At 40.8% G+C, this 18144-nt stretch overlaps 1 protein-coding gene across 1 annotated transcript; it reads left to right on the top strand.

The window, feature by feature from the left end:
- Positions 1-7848: 7848 nt before the first annotated feature.
- On the top strand, positions 7849-17091 carry LOC117431012 (SPARC-like). The gene is made up of 10 exons (XM_058996398.1): positions 7849-7997; positions 12248-12317; positions 13117-13152; positions 13621-13708; positions 14162-14283; positions 14439-14559; positions 15291-15424; positions 15731-15879; positions 15978-16126; positions 16422-17091. Exons 2-10 carry the CDS (start codon positions 12261-12263, stop codon positions 16448-16450), a joined length of 885 nt encoding a protein of 294 aa, XP_058852381.1. The 5' UTR covers positions 7849-7997; positions 12248-12260; the 3' UTR covers positions 16451-17091.
- Positions 17092-18144: the final 1053 nt, after the last annotated feature.

The following is an 18144-nucleotide window of genomic DNA, read 5'->3' as shown; positions in this document are numbered from 1 at the left end:
CTGTGAAGGACAGTGTCCTGCACTCTTTACATCCCTCACTGTTTCAGGTAACACTCTGGCCTTGGTAAATACAGTTCAGACTAGTATCTTTAACTGTGAACAAAAGAGATGAACGGAACTCCTAGTCATCATTGTAGTCAATTTAACGCTTCATTCAACATCCAGACACGGCACAATGCATTATCAGGTAATGGCGTGACAGTTTTGTTTGAGATGCAAATACAGTGAATCCACAGCTTCCAGAGAAAATATTTGTCTTATGATGTTTGTTTCTGATAATATATCGCACATGATTTTTTTTTATCCCAGTCTTACAAAAACAAGATCACAAAATGCTCTTGATGGAAAATGTGTCTGAAAAGTCTGAAGAAGAGATTGAAAAATGACTCTCTGGGGCATAATTCACTAGTAATGAAAAACTCTAGAGTGCCATCTAGTGTACAGCTATGTGTACTGGCATCAAAGGACAAAAGGTGTGTGTGTTGTGCACTGGAGCAGCCAACATGAGCATCAACATTCAGATCTGCAACCAGCTGTTTTATTATCAGGATAAGTGCATGATGCTATTCACTATTTGAAGCCAAACACGCAACAAAAAGAAATGCAATCTGTCACTTCTTTGCACATTATGGTAAACGTATTGCTGATAACATGGAGGTTCAGGAGTGTTTTCTCAAGGATACACTTCCTGCACACCAATGTTATTTCTGTTTCCAGGATGGAAGAATGAAATAGAGAGAGATAAGATCAGCAGGCGTTCAAACTGTGAAGCCTGCTGTTGATCCACCATTGAAAAAGCTGGAAAAAAAGAAAGAGTATAATATCTTGAAACTGATAATTCAGCATTGATTCAGTACAATGGGGTTCATTCCACGGATTTCAGTAGATTGTCCTAGAAGTGAAATGCGTCACAAGTGACAATTAAAACAAAAAGAATGAATAAATGAGAGAAAAGTGCAGTCAATGCTTCTTGCATTTGAATTAGCATTCTGTTTTGATGCAAGAATCATTTAACACCTCAATGGCAATCGGATCATTGCCATTGCTTTCTTATATTTATCCAATGCCATCCCAATGTCTCCCTTTTCAAAAAGGGTAGCAGCTGAAAGCTTTATCACTCGGTGCCCCAAGCAAGATGACTAGCTCTTTTGCATTGTGATTAAGACGCTCGCTTGCTGTGTGTGAGGTCGGCGGTTTGCTCCTAATTGGCACCCTGTTACACAAGCATCATTCACTTTGTGGGCTATAAAACATCATTCGTATCCTTCTCAAGACAGAGCTGAGGCTATTTATCATGCAGTGGCTGTGAACAGACTGCCTTCAAGCACTCCTGTCAGAATATATCAAAGACCGGCCCTCTAGTCTGCTGCCACTGAGGGGATAGATGTAGGAGCGGAATGAACTGTGAGTGCAGTGCTGTCGTCTAGCTCTCCCTGCTGTGCCCCCACAGTCGACTCTACACACTAGGGGTGTGGGATCTTGGCTGTGGGCTTTCTCTGCACCTCCTGATTTGAAACTCACAGAGTGTTGAGAAACAAACACACTGCAACAGCACAGGAAGCAAAAGTAAATCTAGCAGAGTGTTTCTTTCTTTGCCAGCTGTTGAATAAGGCTCACATTTTGGCATAAGCGCAGCGCTGAGGATTTCTTCCCCTAGCTTATCGCTTGTAGTGCAGTGACTATTTCTACTGCAGTGTAATTATTTGGGGAGCTCTAGTTATTGTTACATGGTGGCTCAATGGGTGGTGCACTTGCCTTTCACCTCTGCCTGCTTTCTGTACAGTTCTAAAAGCACTGAAGCTGTGCTGCGGTGTGCAATGAATTCTGTGGACCTGCTTATGCGTCAATAACTTGTCTCACCTCCAGGAGGCAGTGTTATCTTGCACAGAGGGTTTGCATGTGTATTTAAAGTACCATTACAATTCAATTACCTCATTGCATTCATGAACATTCTGTAGCAGTCTGCAGCGTGTAAAGAGATGTCGTCCCACCAGTTACAACAGGCAATGCGATTCTTAACAGAACTCTTCTGACCTGTTTGCTCCCTGCTCTGGGCAGTAACCATGAATGGGCCTCCAGAAGGAATCTGTTTCCATAGAAACTGACCAGATTTTTGGCAAGTCACAGCTCTTTAGTGCAGGGAGTGAACTACTCTAACAAGGTTCTGTTTAATCTGCATTAAAACTAAATCCCTCTCACATACTGACATGCAAAAATGGCATGGGTATGGCACATTCTGCTAAATGTTTACATATAGAAGCTTCAGCAGACATCCTAAAAATAAGAAGACCTGCTCTTTTGAGAGTGTGGATGTCAGCTGTGACGTACCTTTTGGCAGGGATGTGTATAGAAGCTGAACCACAGACAGATCCATGATAGACCACAGCATCCTTTAGGAAAAAAACGTTTTTACTTACCAACCCTTTAGCCCCATGGCAATTGCAGAACTAAATAAGTATTGCCGCCATTATGCTGTAATATAAAGCAATGCAGTCATACGAAGCAATAGGGACACAAGGTATCCTTTTGTGGTTTAATCTCAGTGCTTCATAATTCCTGAGCTAATTGTACAGAAGCAGATGGCATTGAAAGTTAAACCAGTGAACAGGGTAAGCAGACCATGACTATCAATGACCCAGTCACACGTGATGCCCATTCTGATACACTGATTGATGATTGTGAGGAGTAAGATATAGTAATGCAGAGCCTCCTGTCAGGGGCCGAGGAGAGACTCGTATCTCAGCAGAAGCACGCATTTACACTCATGTAATCTGTCATCTCGGAAACTGGCATGACTACACATGTGGCAGTTTGCACTGGTGTAATCACACAAAAGACAGGCGTTTTGGGATTATATCTTTGTAAGCATTGTAACTATTCTTATTTGGCTGTACTGTGAAAAAAGGTATTTGCTCAGCAGAGGAAGCAGGACCCCTTCCTAACTATTCCTTTCTTACGAACACTTACACCACACATTTGTTAGATATTTATTATGACCTTCCTGTTTACATTCTTGTTCCTGTAATAATCAGTGGGTCTGAAGCCTGGAAAGCATGGGCACCATTTACAAGTGTCTCAGCTGAGGGAACACAAAGCCACTTTTTCAGTGGCTTGAAATCTGGTTCCAGGAGACCGGGAGACCTAGTTTGAGGCAACCTGCTGTATCAAACCCCAAGTATCCCCTGGTATGCCATGCAGTGCCTTGAACCCTAGTCTCCTGAATGGGGTCTGACTTGAAATGCATAAAACCTGCTCTAGGGCAGACCTCCTTGATTTGAATGCATTTTATTGTATGTAGTAAAGTTTGGTTGAGCACCGTTGTTAAAGTCACAGTATTTAGATCCGTCCCTGTTTCGATTATGAACATAGACCCACAACATGTTCTCCACGACCCAACATGATAAAGGGTTTACTGGTGGCCTACAGAGGTAGACCATTGTTCAGCCATGATCGTAAGACAGGGTTCAGCTTCTCCACATGTTGAAGGGGTTTCTATGGAAACCTATCAAACAGTAGTCATGAGGGAAGAAAACAAAATGACCCCCATCTCCAAATGAAAGAATGCAACAGAGAGTGACACATCTGTGTGATCCGCAAGCCGCCTCTGTGTGTTGCTTTATAGACAGGTCGGAGGAGGGACTGCCAGTCGGTCCTAAGGTAACCAATAAGCAATTGCAAAGGGTGGATTCCCAGACACTAAAGACTGGCCCTGGTTGTAAGCCGAACATTAATGGATAACTGGATAGGCGGTTCCAAAGCTATACTAATGCATATAAAGAAAACACATTTTATTTCACTGCAAATCTACTGCTTTACTTTGCTGTTCAACAACCAGTGCTGTGTATTTCTGTAAAACTGCTGGGTAATAACCAGTAAGAAACCAGTAACAGTGAGTCCCAGTTCATGGCTTAAACTGGTTACTAGTTGCTGGAACGCCCAGAAGAGGAAAAAGGTCAAAGCATTCTCAGAACTGCACTGATAAATTTAGTAATTGAAACCACAGAGGAGTGAATGGGAGGGGTTTCAATTTTCAATACCTGCAGGGCTTGTAAGCTTGTACAGCTGGCAGTGAGAGAGAGAATGAGAAAGAGAAAGAGAAAGAGAAAGTTTTTTTTTTTTTAATACACAATTGCTGAACAGACAGACATCTCGTAATATTTTACTATTTTTGGATCATTCAGTTATGATTATAATTGTAAGTACTCTAGTTCAGCTTTACCAGGCAAGACAGAGTTTATGTAATTACTACTGGTACAGATAATGTTATTAAACATGTTCATTGATATGCTTTACCATACCTCGCTATTCTTTACAATGCTTGCCTGTGCTTTACCATTATTATTATTATTTATTTCTTAGCAGACGCCCTTATCCAGGGCGACTTACAATCGTAAGCAAATACATTTCAAGTGTTACAAGTAATCCAATAAGAGCAAGAAATACAATAACTTTTGTTCAAGTGTGACAAACCACAATTCAATAATACAGCAGATAATAGTGATAGTTACATCAGGATATGATTAAATAGTGATAGTTACATTAGGATATGATTAAATACAAAATACTACAGGTTAAACACTTGGCAGATTACAGTATTCTGAAGTACATGATTAAATGCAGTAAAATAGGGGGCAGATAAGAGCAAAATAAAGCACATTTAAATGAAGGGTGATAGTGTCCCAGGATACAAACAGAGGAGTTCTACAGGTGCTGTTTGAAGAGATGAGTCTTAAGGAGGCGCTGGAATGTGGTCAGGGACTGGGCAGTCCTGACATCTATAGGAAGGTCATTCCACCACTGCGGAGCAAGGGTGGAGAAGGAGCGGGCTCTGGAGGCAGGGGAGCGTAGCGGAGGTAGAGCCAGACTTCTAGTGCAGGCGGAGCATAGCACTTTGCTATGCTTTTACTATGGTAAACTTTTATTGGGGGATGATCTGCTTTCCTCTGGCTGCCCTCCATCTTAACACGCATGCAATGAGCACATAGCAAAAGTATTTTCACTGTCTGATCAAATACTGTACATCTGCAACAGCTGCTGACAAAATAGCCGCTCTTCAGTTGATGTCGCAGTAGATGTAAATCTACGTACACCAAATTAAAATACAAACGAGATTGAAATGCGTTTTCTACCTATTGTAACACACACAAAAAACGAATATTAGTTCCAGGTTGGGTATCATATAGTCTATAACATATCCAGTAAAACAGCAGGCCCTCGTTACATTCTTATAGAATCTTAGCCACCTTAGAGTTCTGTTGGCAATGCAGACGTTTTTACACACTGACCTCCAGTTAATTATAATGAAAACAAAATGGAAACTGTGGCAGACTGGAAAACCTCTGCACCCACCTGGCATGTCGCTGAGACAGCCTGCTATTAACGACAGTAATTACTGTACAGAGAGCACCTGCCAAGGCCTACGGGTTCCCATGGATACACCGGCAAGACGAGGTAGAAGGGGAAGCCAGCACACTCCACAATTTTCAAAAAGACAAAATAGAGACAGAGAAAACACCAATATAGCAACACTATGAAGGGGACAGTCTGTATACCCCAGTGGCTATGAAGTCTAGCTAGATACTGGGGCCATTTTATTGATCTCCAAAGTGTGAAAACCTACTTTGACAGATGGTGGCTATATTCATGCAATAACGCTGTCTTTGACCAACAGCAGGGCAATGTTGATATCAATCACAACAGCGCTGTTCATTTACATTACCAGTAACCGTACAGTAAATTCCATTGAACCCTCAATTCATCAGAGGGGGGGAAAACAAGCAAGACAAACTAAACAAGAGCCCTTCACAAAGTAATAACAGATTAATGAGCCCACACCTACCTCTTATATCTCACACCCTGCAATCATATCCATTAAAGGCAGCTCTAGGGTAGCACTTATTCCAAAGCTGCTAGGGTACAGCTGAGGAGCCATAAGAACTATGTCTGGGACAAAGAGGAAGCCTTTCATTTCTCAGCTGCTCAAAAACTGAGGAGATTTGGTTTTAAACCTCTGTGGGTCTCTCAAAGATTGAATATGTTCTCTCTGGAGGTGATCCCAACAATTTGAACCTAAGTGCAATGAGATTTTTGATACACAATGATCAAACCACTTAAGACTTGGTTTGATTAGATTATTTGTCCATGCCGTAAATAGGAAAAGTTATGAATCTGAAAATTAAACCCAATGGACATGAATACTGAAGGACAATCCCTATGCAGGGAGTTGACTTTGTGGTAATTATGAAAATTAAAAAAAAGAAAAACGAAAATGTTATCAAAGTCGTCAACCTGTGTTTGAATGACCCATCTAGGAAACCAGACTAAGAATGGTTGTTATGCACACGTTTCTTTCCAGACAAGTAATACTGTAAATCACCCCAGTGATTGTTTAAATGAGTTTGAAGCCTCATTTTAAAGTCTGCTTTGTAGTTGAACTGCTGAGATGAGGAGATGGGGGAGTGAGGTGAATTCAAGTACAACAGGGCATAAACATTTTTCTTTTGTACATGTATAGCCTGGGATATGGTGGTAATCCACAGTAAAAGGGTTCTCTCCACAGTGATGCTGTTCTGCTTTGTCAAGACACGCTGTTTTAAAAAAAAAACTGACACCGCCACGTATTCAGAAAAAGACAGCTCTTATAATTAACTGTTTTTTTTTTCATTTGGTTCTGCTTCATGTAGAGGCTGCAGGCGGAAAGGAAGAACTGCTATTGCCACGTTGCAGTCTTCTTAAAAAAATTCCAGATGTTTTTGTTCTTACGAGTGAAGTTCCAGTAACAAGGCATTATTAATCTATCTTCTGCTGCCTGGCCTTGGTGACGCTTGTCTTGGTGGCAGTGCTGTATTGCATTGTTGAGGCCTCACCACAAACACATTCTATTGCTAAGCACACTGTGTCTTTTAAAACAAACACTGTTTACAAAACCTCTCATATTGACAGAATCCAAAGTATTGTAAGATGGAAATGAACTTTGACCTAATTGTGTACGTAGATGAGGATATTTCAGTAGAGGAATTTCAAAAAGACTGCAAAACAACGGGTGTGGAGACAGCTCTTCTTCAGCCAAATGATCATTTTGAGATATCTCAGACTGCATTTGAAGAGATATCTATAAATCATCTTCGTTTTAGATATCACCTCAGTCATAAATGTTGACACTGATGAAGGCTGAAGCTTATGTTAGCAGATGACCCAGGAGACACCACTGAAGGTTGGGCTATTCCTGAAAGCTGTCCAGGTTACTTTGTCACACAGGGAGGACAGTAAACGTACCACAGCCAACAGCATAACTGGAACTACAACATTATTCTGGAATACTGTTAACCAACATTGCCCTTTCAAATAGAATGTGTCTTCTAGATAGCTGTATACATCTCTGGTACTGTAGTAATCACATGCTTCATAATGGATCCAAGTAGGAGATTTGTATGGTAAAATGTAAAAAATATTATTATTATTATTATTATTATTATTATTATTATTCATTTTTATTATTATTATTATTATTATTATTAATAATAATAATAATAATAATAATAATAATAATAATTTATTTTTTACACTTTGCATTATCATTGTAGTGGTTTGAATAAAAGGAAGTGAGTCAGCCTCTATAAGTACTTACATATATACATTACATTATTGAAAATAACAAGTTTACTGCACTGTTTACTTTTCTTTCTACACTGTTGAAGAGGGCTTTTGTCCGAAACATCCTGAATTATATACATCATATGGTTAGCTATCATATTCACTGATCAACCCCCTAAACTTGACTGCTTTTGTCTTTTTAAAAAAAAAAATCAGTCTGAGAACTCTGTTACCCAGTATTTTTACTGGCGGCTGGATGCTTGGTCAACCTCCACAATGGAGGGGGCTGATCCTGCCCACAGTCAGCCGCAGTCAGACTTCTGAAAGCTCGTTCTGGAACCGTCAGATTCCTTCTGCCCCTCAAACAGTCAGCTGCTTCGAATTCGCTTCTCGTCGGAACTGAGGTAAGAGAACTTTTAAAACAACCTCTAAACGTTCATTCTTTACTACAGTTCTAGTTCTTATTCAGGATCCCGTTGCTAACGAACAAGAGTCCTTGCATGTAATTCGTATTAATTGCGCAGGTCTCTTCAAAAAGTTACTGCGCGCTGATTTCGTTTTGTTTATTTTGAACGTTGTTAAACTTTCCCAAACTTTTTGTTGTTGCTGTTTTATTTAGTAGTTTAATTTACCAAAGTGAGGTTTTGTTTATGTTTTTTTTTAACTTCATTTCCTCCAGACTTGTCTTTGCGCAGTGATTTGTTTAGTTTTTGTACCACTCCTTAATATTAACATTGACAAAGTTTAAACGTTTTATATCGTGCAATAACTTTTTGACCAAAGGGACTGTTTAGATAAAATCATTTTATTTATTTATTTATTTATTTTCAGACGTCTGTGGATGTGCTTTTTTTTGCATCTCCAGTTTGGGAGTGTGCGTGCCGTTGTTTTGTTGAATTTGAGATCAGACGTTGTCCCGCAGGAATTTCAAATAATCTTAACATTCGTGTCAACATAAGCTTTGTTGATGAGATATTATTATTATTTTTTTTTAATCTGCAACAGTGATTTGTAAACTTTCATTTGATACAGATAGATAGAAGTGAACACGTTTCAAATCTGCTTGTATAGATGCTCTGAACTGGGGTGCAGAATAGCTGAAACATGAAAGGGTTAACTGCATTGTGGAACTATTGTCTGCCACATAGGCAGTTGTGAAGTGGGGGCAGGGGTTTGGGGTGGGGTCTGTGGACTTTTCAACCCTCCCCCACAGTAAACCCTCCCCATTACTGGCTCTGGATGGAATGTCTGTTTCAAGTTATCTGTATTGTGTACTCTTATATTTGAATATAGAAAATTACTCTAAGTTGTGAAACCATTTCCCGAATAAGTGAAACAATCCTGCTGGCTCTATCTGTATGCATGGCAAAATGTTTAGATTGCCTGGCTCTTGTCTAGCAGGTAATCATAAATATGTATGGCTGATATTTCGATATTTCAATATTCCAAGAACACTGTAAATTACCATGGTCATATTGGTTCACGAAACAGAATTATAAGAACACAAGACTATGCTATTGGGGCGAACCTACTAACTGGTGTTTTTAGTTCAAGTAGCGGTATCCACATTAGTAAACGGAAAGTGTCTAGGGAATTAATCTTCCCTGCTCGGAAAATGCCTGCCACTAATCTCCCTGTGGATTTAAAAAAAAAAAAAAAAAAAAAAAAAAAAACCTTGGAAAGCACTTGAGCCTCCTCAAAGACGTTTGAAAAGATAAAGCAAGAATTATATTTGGCATACCCGTTTGGATTTCACTGACTGTTTGTTTTTTGTTTGTTTATAGAGAGTGCATTGCATTTCAATTTGTTTCTATAAAGAAGCACTCTGATTGCCACTGGGAGGGGTAGTAAAAAGCATTAGTTCACTGCAGTGAACACAAAAGAGATGGATTTAGGTGGCTGCAGTGATGTAGCTGTCACTGTGTCAAATTACAAGTGATTCAAACACTGGACTTTCCACTAGAGTCTGAGGGACAGCTCTGTAGCAGTCTGCTACCTTACAAAATAGCTCTTAATCATATTTTAAAGCTGGCCACACAGCTTTGGCTTTTCTGACTATTGCTGTTTATTAGCATAGCTTACTTTCAAATCAAATACCCTGGGAAAAGGGAGTTATTTTAGCCTTCAAAGTTTCTTTTCAGTCTACCTTCCAAAAAAAAAACCCAAAAAAACCCTGTTTCAGTTACGTAAGGCGTCTAGAGAGCTAAATCGAGTTCCAAACTAAATACAGACATTTCAGGAGATGATGCTCTTTAGTGAACACGCGCTGCGTTACACAAAATGTACTTTCCGTGCTCCAAAGCAAACGTTGCCTCTGGAGAAAGACAGACGGGATTCCTTGTGTGTGAAGTCTGAAGCTTCAGCTGTTCACTTCCACACGAGCCCTCTTCAAAGAGAGCAGCACCGCTGACCTCGCATCCGGAGCAAGGCTCTTTTGTTGCCTTCCAACGAAAACAAGAAAAGGAGGAAAAAGCCTGCCTGTGCCTGGTATCACTGAGTGGCCAAAAAATACAGTCTGACTACCTATTCCACCCAGTTCCATTGGATTTGCTTTTTCCAAATAAAAGCCGTGTGTTGGGTTATGCCATGTCTGCTCACAAATCACTGCATTTTATTTATTATTAATATTATTATGATTATTAGTAGTAGTAGTATTTTATTTAAGTCCATATATTTGGCCTCTGCTCTACATTACAGAGGACTTGTTTGCTGAAAATCCCTTTTAACAGTGGCAGACATTTTGTGCATTTCTTTTGATTTCCCTACCCACAGTTCAGAAAAACATGAAGAGAAAACAAACTTGTTAGGAATGGACTTGGACTGCTTTGGTCCTGTAGGTATCTAACTGTCTCATTATCTGGAATTGTAATTTTTCGTTTTTTAAAGGTGTTCACACATGTGCACCAACAAGCTTGCCCAAATAAATTAAATGTCAACAGAAAAACCCAGATTTGTGTTTGACCTCTGTTAGGGACAAGCCAAAAGTATCGAAAGAAAGGCTATTGTGATGGATTAACTTCCTGCCCCAGTAGTTGCAGGTTCTTCAGGAGCAACCCAGGTAACTGTACAAAAAAATAGATTTGCCAACAAACGTCTTGAAATAACCCCTTTCCAAAAACATTCAGTTTGAAGGCAGTTGGAATTCCTGGGGTGAATAGTGGAGTCTGAGCAATGTGGTAACTTGGGGAGGTCAGGGGTCAGATGCCTTAGTCAGTCTGTTGGCTTCATCTCATCTGTGGAATGTGTTGACATCCTCCTTTTCAATCGCAGCAGCTCCAAACAAACTGTGACAACTGAGTCTTAGTTTTATCCATAAAATACAAATAATGAGATTGCACCAAATTAACTTCTTTTTATAATTAATCTCCATGCCTTCTCAGTTACATTTCAATGTACACAAAGATCCCTCCTGTATTGGAAAGGATGAAACAGGACCCTCTTCCACAGTGCTTCTTGAAAGAGGCTGAGGGCTGGAGGCATTGCTAAGAAGTTGGAAGTCAATGAATCAATCTTCAGATAGACAATAAAGATAAAGGTTCTTTGATAGCTGTGTGCATTCATGCAGTAGAAGAGATTATTAGCAGGGATTTAGAGAAGAAAGAGGGGGAATACAGGAATTGTTTCAAGCTTGGGACAGAGTATCTATTATGTGGACAGTTTATCAGTAATTGCCCTTATTTTCAAAGAATCGGTACAGAAAATGTCACCATGCAGTTGTAAGTTCAGAAGTGCAGAATCATGTCAGAATTATTGTTTTGTATCATTTTATACCTGCCTGTAGCAATACTAGAAGCACCCTGCAGATGTGATTCTGCATTTTGAAAGCTAGTGGTGACGATCAGAGTGAACATTCAAATATACAGCAATAGACAAAAGTATTGATATTTTGATGATCGCACAGTATGGATGAATTGAGGTTGCACCAGGATCACACCATTGAAATGAATTAGTGTGGCAGCATATATCCATTCTTGGAGTGAGTCATTTAAATCTATAGAGGATTTGCAATTCATTCAAAGATCCATCAAATCTGTGCTATTTCTCAACACACGTCCCAGGGTAGTGACAGATTTGCAGTTAATGCTATGAGCTTTAGGAATGCTGAAGCATAAATCTGTCCTTGTCAGATCGGTGTTCATTGGAGGGAAGCACAGAGAGGGAGGTAGGGGTGCACAGGCTAGTGTGATTCATGTAATGTAGTCTCCACATGGATGACCTGTTCGGTATATTTGCGTCAAAGTCTGGTCTTATCTGCATGTCGCAGAGATTCCAAAGAGATTCAGATTGCCAATAAACACAGAGATACCGTACCAGGCTTAGATTATCACCCATGGAACTGGAGCTGAGAAAAGGTCATTGTGTCCCTTTGAGTGCTTACACTGTTTGCAGTTCTTCATCTTAAGTGCTAGGTTATTTGGCCCCCTGATCTGGACAGTGAATGTTTTATTTCTCAGATTTCTGGCCACACGCACTTCTTTATATTTCCAGAACAACTTGTATAAACTGTATTCAATCCTCTCTCCCACTCTGTGTTGGATGGTCATATAACTGCCTGCATTGCTTTGTTACTTTATCTTAACCTGGGGTCTCTACATTAGTGCATAGTTGTAGTCTTGGCTTCTAAAATGTTTTTTGTTTTCTCCTTCCTTTGTAGGTTGAGATAGAAGATGCAGGTTTGGATTGTCTTCCTCCTGTGCCTGGGTGGCAAAGCCCTGGCTGCTCCTGTAAGTAACCTCTGCCTGCCTCCTCCCCCTCACTCAACTCCTTTGCACCTCCAGAGACATGCAGATAGGAGAGAGAAAGACACTGCACTGGCACAGCTGAACAGTTTGTCAAGACTTTGGCATTCAGGCTCTAAGTCTACATCAGAAAGACTGATGCAAAGTTAATGGGCGAAACATCAATCTGACCAAACTGCTCAGCTGTGGGGGGACATGTTTTTATGTTTCTGTTGCTTCTTTTAGTACCTACAGTGTATGCCTTGTTAGTCTGGATCACCAAAATAAACTGGCTCTGGAGTTCATTCAGAGTACAGCTGCTAGTGAGTTCAGAGAGGGGTGTGTCGAACATGGAGGTTGTGAATGGAGGATCTGCTTGCTTTCCCAAATGTGACGAATGTTTGCACAGACATTCAATACAAGAAGCTATTCTGCAGTATTCATATGACTCTGTCTACAGTCTTTAAATATTTATAAATGTATAGGCTGCACTGGTGGTGTAGTGGGCTAATATAATACACTATTCTGCAACCTGGGGATGCTTCTGTATCAGGTTTTCTATTGTAATGCATCTACATATCTTTCTGGGTTGGTTTGTATGGCTGTGTCTAGGGTATCCATGGGTTGGTTTGTATGGCTGTGTCTAGGGTATCCATGGGTTGGTTTGTATGGCTGTGTCTAGGGTATCCATGGGTTGGTTTGTATGGCTCTGTCTAGGGTATCCATGGGTTGGTTTGCATGGCTGTGTCTAGAGTATCCATTTTGCCACAGTGATTGCTGACACTGATCTTTTGTTTCATCACAGGCTACTGAGGATGAGGTCATCGATGAGGTGCTGGAGGTACGTCACATACATGGTTGGGGGTTGCCAATCTGACACCAGTGCATTCCAGTCTAGGTTTATATTGAGTCCCTTAATTAGTGCATTAAGTAATGTGTGTTTATTTTTTTTGTGGCCAGATGTGCACAAACAATTACAAAATATGTAAAATAACAATAGTTTCCTCCAAATTATATATAGATAGATAGATAGATAGATAGATAATTAATTTCCCTCAGTGGCTAGTTATTGCTTGGAATAGTTGATGGAGAGCACCTTGAAAGGATTATGCGTGCAAGTCTTTTAACAGGACCTCCTTTCTCTGGTATCAAAGTGATCAAGGTTGAGAAAAGGCTGCATCTTCCCAAACCTTTTAGAAATCCCATCTCCTTGCCTTGCCCTTTCCTTTATTACCTGTGATAAGAATTCTGTTTCTAAAGTTTGTTTTAAATCTAATGCCTTCACATTTATATTTTTCTCTAACTCTAGGAGCTGCCAGTGGGCTCAAACCCAGTCCAGGTGGAGACCGGAGAGTTTGATGAGGCCATTGAAGTTGTAGACGAGATCCCCTCTGAGAGTGAGTAGAGAGCTGTGTGTATGAGCCAGGGTCCCTGTTTAGAGCCTTGCTGTCATTGAAGTTGTAGAGGAGATCCCCTCTGAGAGTGAGTAGAGACAACTGTGTGCATGAGCCAGGGTCCCTGTTTAGAGCCTTGCTATCATTGAATTGGAGTATACACCCTGGAATGTCTTCTCGGTTGCCCTCAAGCATAACGGTGTGTTTTACTCACAATTGGGAATCGGCAGGAGTTCTACCTGGCATTTGTCAGTTATATTTTACACAAAGAAAATCAACTACAACTACAGTATCGGCATGCAGTAGTGGATTAATTTTTTTTGAGAGTAGTTGTATTATAAAATGGAGTTTGAGAAGTTGACCAGCGAACTTTGGGGGGACGGGGGGGGGACGGGGGGGGGACGGACATATGCATAGATACATACATTGGAACCTTAACGTATTGTTTGTTTTTAGACCCCTGTCTGAACCACCATTGCAAGAAGGGCAAGGTGTGCGAAGTGGATGAGAGCAACACACCCATGTGTGTGTGCCAGGACCCCTCCACCTGCCCTGCCAGCACTGCCGAGTTTGAGCATGTGAGTCCCACCCCCTCCCCTATTTTGCTTCTCCTTGTCTCCTGGTGGAGAGGCTGCACAATGCATCATTAATATCAGTGGAGTGGTGGAGAGAATGCACAATGCCTCAGCCCTACAATGCTCAACATATATTATTCAGTGTATATCTTTCCCAGGTCTGCGGCACTGACAACAAGACCTATGACTCTAGCTGCCACTTCTTCGCCACCAAGTGCGCCCTGGAAGGCACCAAGAAGGGACACAAGCTGCACCTGGACTATATCGGACCCTGCAAGTGTAAGTAAAGGAAGCACTCTGGGGCAGGTGAATGCCTATTACAGTTCCTTAAGGAAAGGGGTTCCAAGAGAAAAGGAGCAGATGCCTTGAGTTAAGCACTGACCTGCTCTGATTTTAAATTGGCCACAATAGTTCTCGCCAAGTCAGTGTCTCAACAAAGCCAGCAGCAGCAGCAGCAGCAGCTGGAGGCAGTGATTGATGTGTGAATGGAAAGACCCCAGTCACAGGTTTAAACACAGTGTGCAAAGCCAGAACGGAACAAGCCAGAACTTGCCCTCCCCTCCCTTTAATCCAATGTATAATCTCTGCATTCCATTATCCAGTGCAGTGGAATGGAAGGAGTTTAAGGAACGAATGGAGCTCAGCAGGCTAAAATCGAATGCCTACAGAAAGCCACTACGTAACTGGAGAATAAGCAAAAAATACATCTGTTTCTGAGCTTCAGAAAGCACAGAGTGCAGTTTATTTATAGCCACGCCCTGCCCAGGCAGCTGGCTTGTGGTTTATATGGTTTTGCTGTAGGAAGGCAGATTTAGGAACCAAATCGCTTGTTTTCATAAGCCTCCTTTGCTGGTTGTAGTTTTTCTGGGATTTAGATACGATGTGTCTAAATTCTAAGGGAGCCCTAGATACAGAAGTGGCTTTTCATTATTATTTTTTTTGTTTCTAAGATTTAGTGGTTAGTGATTTTCATATTTATGTTCTTTTCTTTCCTTTCTTTATTTGCACAGTCATCGCTCCCTGCATTGACAACGAGCTGAATGAGTTCCCCCTGCGCATGAGGGACTGGCTGAAGAACGTCCTGGTGTCCCTGTACGAGCGCGACGAGGACAACAACATGCTGAGCGAGAAGCAGAAACTCAGGGTGAGTCTCCCCCTCTGCCTGCTACACACGAGGCACCTTCACTCCACAGCATGGCAGGGCAACACAACAACACATTCAGCTCCGAGTCAGATACTGAAGGGTGCTGATAGACTCAAAGCTAAGCCTGCAACAGTGGAGCTAACTGAAATGATATTTTGGATGTGGGATTTTATACATGTTTAAATTTCTGTTTCTGAGAAGGGCCTCTGTACCTCTTGTGCTTCCGCAGTGCAGCACAGCCTGCGTGTTGATGAGCTTGTGCACTAACTCTCTGTCTGTCTGTCTCCTGGGTGCGTTCTCCTGCAGGTGAAGAAGATCTACGAGAACCAGAAACGCCTGCAGGCTGGCGAGCACTCCCTGGACCTGCTGGCCCACGACTTTGAGAAGAACTACAACATGTACATCTTCCCAGTGCACTGGCAGTTCGGACAGCTGGACCAGCACCCCATTGACGGGTAGGTGGTAGCGCTTCGCACGGGGCTGCACGGCTTCTTTTGCATCGGGCACCTTCGGAAAGGGAAGGCAGCTGAGCGTGATGGTGTTTGTGTTTCAGATACCTGTCCCACACCGAGCTGGCTCCTCTCCGTGCTCCACTCATCCCAATGGAGCACTGCACCACCCGCTTCTTCGACCAGTGCGACACTGACAACGACAAGTACATCGCCCTGGAGGAATGGGCTGGCTGCTTCGGCCTCAAGGAGCGTGAGTATCCACAGGCAACAAGCACCATCTAAACCGAGCCAATCCCTACTGTGTAATAGTGTGTACAATATGTTAGTTACGCAATCGAAGACTCTTGCAGTACATTAAAACTAAAAATAAAATCATTCAGGGACTTCAAATATATGTATATTTATCCATGCAAATATTTTTTTTAATAGTATCTTTGCACTGGGTTAACAAAATTGAGTTTTATAACTATTTACTATTTTCCTATGCAGTGTTGGTAAGCGTAATAAGGTGAAACTAACAGTTTCTCTTTTTGTTTCTCTTGCAGAGGACGTTGACAAAGACCTTGTCATCTAAACCCAGCTAATCGCGGACACTCCCATTTCCTTTACTGGGACGAGGTGCTAATCCTTAGATGCTAAAACACAGTACCGGTGCTAATCTCTCATTTTATCAACCTACCTGTACCACTAAAAAAACACAGACACGCTTCCGAGTGTAAATCGCAAAACTAACTGAAGTACCTTTTAGTTATGTCAAAAAAGATAGTAGAAATGTAACCCAGGCCATTAACCCCTTAATAAAGAGCATGTCGGTGAGGTAGAGTTTGTGTGACCAAGCTTTGTGGAGTGCCGTTATCCTGACCGGTGGACCATGTATGTTGTGGAGGGTTTGTGAGATGGATGTTTTAATATAAGATTGGGTAATGTGTCTCATTCCAACAGGGCTTGAATTTAAGTACAATTTGGCATAAACAAAGATTTAAAATGTTACACAAATAAAGTTTTTAAATAAATGTCTTTTTCCCCTGCTTTTAAACTTTAATTTTATTGCTTTTGTGCTTTAATTTTGGGCGGCATCCAAACTTTCTGCTTTTCTTGATCTTTTTTTGGTGTATTTTTTTTTTTTTGTAAGTTTGGGGTTTTTTTTGTTTTGATTTTCTAGTTTTTTTTTTTGTATTCATCTATTAAATTTGAGCCCTGCTTTGTGTGTGTCAAGACTGCGTTTTTTTAAATTTTTTTAAAATTTTTTTTAAAATTTTATCCAAAGGGCATGTTGAGTGTTTTTAAAAATAATAAAAAGGAAAAATAAATTTGAACAAAATGAGGGTTGAATCTTGCAGGTTGAGAATTTTTCTACCTCTTAAATGTTCTCGACTTTTTTTTTTTTTTTTTTGGCCACAGTGTGAGCATTCTAAAAGTCACAACTTAAATAAAATGGATTGAAAAATTACTAAGCCTTTGCATGCATCTTAAATATGCGAGTTGTCTTTTAATCATGATGTATTTTTTTCCTTTTAGCATTAGCTGCATTACCACTGGTCTCTCATTTCTTGTATTGTACTACCATTTTTAGTAAATCTATTTAAAACTCTTCCTGAAGTAGCTTAAATATGCAGCGAAAGCTAAGAAAAAGTATTTTACCCTCCATGTATTATTAGACTTACAAGAAAATGAGACTGTTCTGTGTCTTGAACAGTAAAGTCTATGCAAACCTTACCAAATGATCTGACATGACAATACAGTGGCACTACAAAGACAATTCAGTGGTTTGCAGTTAAACATTAGACACGGATAATGACTTCTAATCAAAACGAATGTCATTTTTTTGCCGTTTCTACTATTGCACTAACCAAAGAGTTAGCCTGAGTTTTTGTGGAATGGGTTAGTTCATTCATGGTAATAGGAGACAACATGTGATCTTACTGGTCAATACCACGTAGCAGACAGAGGGAGTGCACACATATGGTTTCAGTTTAACACAGACTTCAACCTAAGCTCTAGATAACATTGCCTCTTGCAAAAGCCAGCGTCTTACTTTAACATGACCAGCAATTAGAGGTTTTCTTAAATGATATGTTCGCTGGCCTATTTTAAAAACCAACCCACTCTGTTGACAAGTTACAGACTCAGTAAGAGCAGGAGTGTGTCCAGTCTGCTGACAGAGTAAGAAAGAGCATTCAGGCTCAAGGGTTTGCTACAAACTTCTGTTTGCCCCAGAGGAAGGGTATAGTACATGCAAACATGCAAACATCTGTCCAGACAGGACAG

The sequence above is a fragment of the Acipenser ruthenus genome, chromosome 22 (assembly GCF_902713425.1).
Source record: "Acipenser ruthenus chromosome 22, fAciRut3.2 maternal haplotype, whole genome shotgun sequence".
NCBI lineage: Eukaryota > Metazoa > Chordata > Actinopteri > Acipenseriformes > Acipenseridae > Acipenser > Acipenser ruthenus.
Note: the sequence above shows the minus strand (reverse complement) of the source record. Positions and strands in the feature narration are given on the sequence as shown.

Coding starts and splice junctions, on each gene's coding strand:
- LOC117431012 (XM_058996398.1), top strand. CDS start 12,261: ATGCAGGTTTGGATTGTCTTCCTCCTGTGCCTGGGTGGCAAAGCCCTG. Junction 15,425..15,730: donor GCGAGAAGCAGAAACTCAGG/GTGAGTCTCCCC, acceptor GTTCTCCTGCAG/GTGAAGAAGATCTACGAGAA. Junction 16,127..16,421: donor CTGCTTCGGCCTCAAGGAGC/GTGAGTATCCAC, acceptor TTTCTCTTGCAG/AGGACGTTGACAAAGACCTT.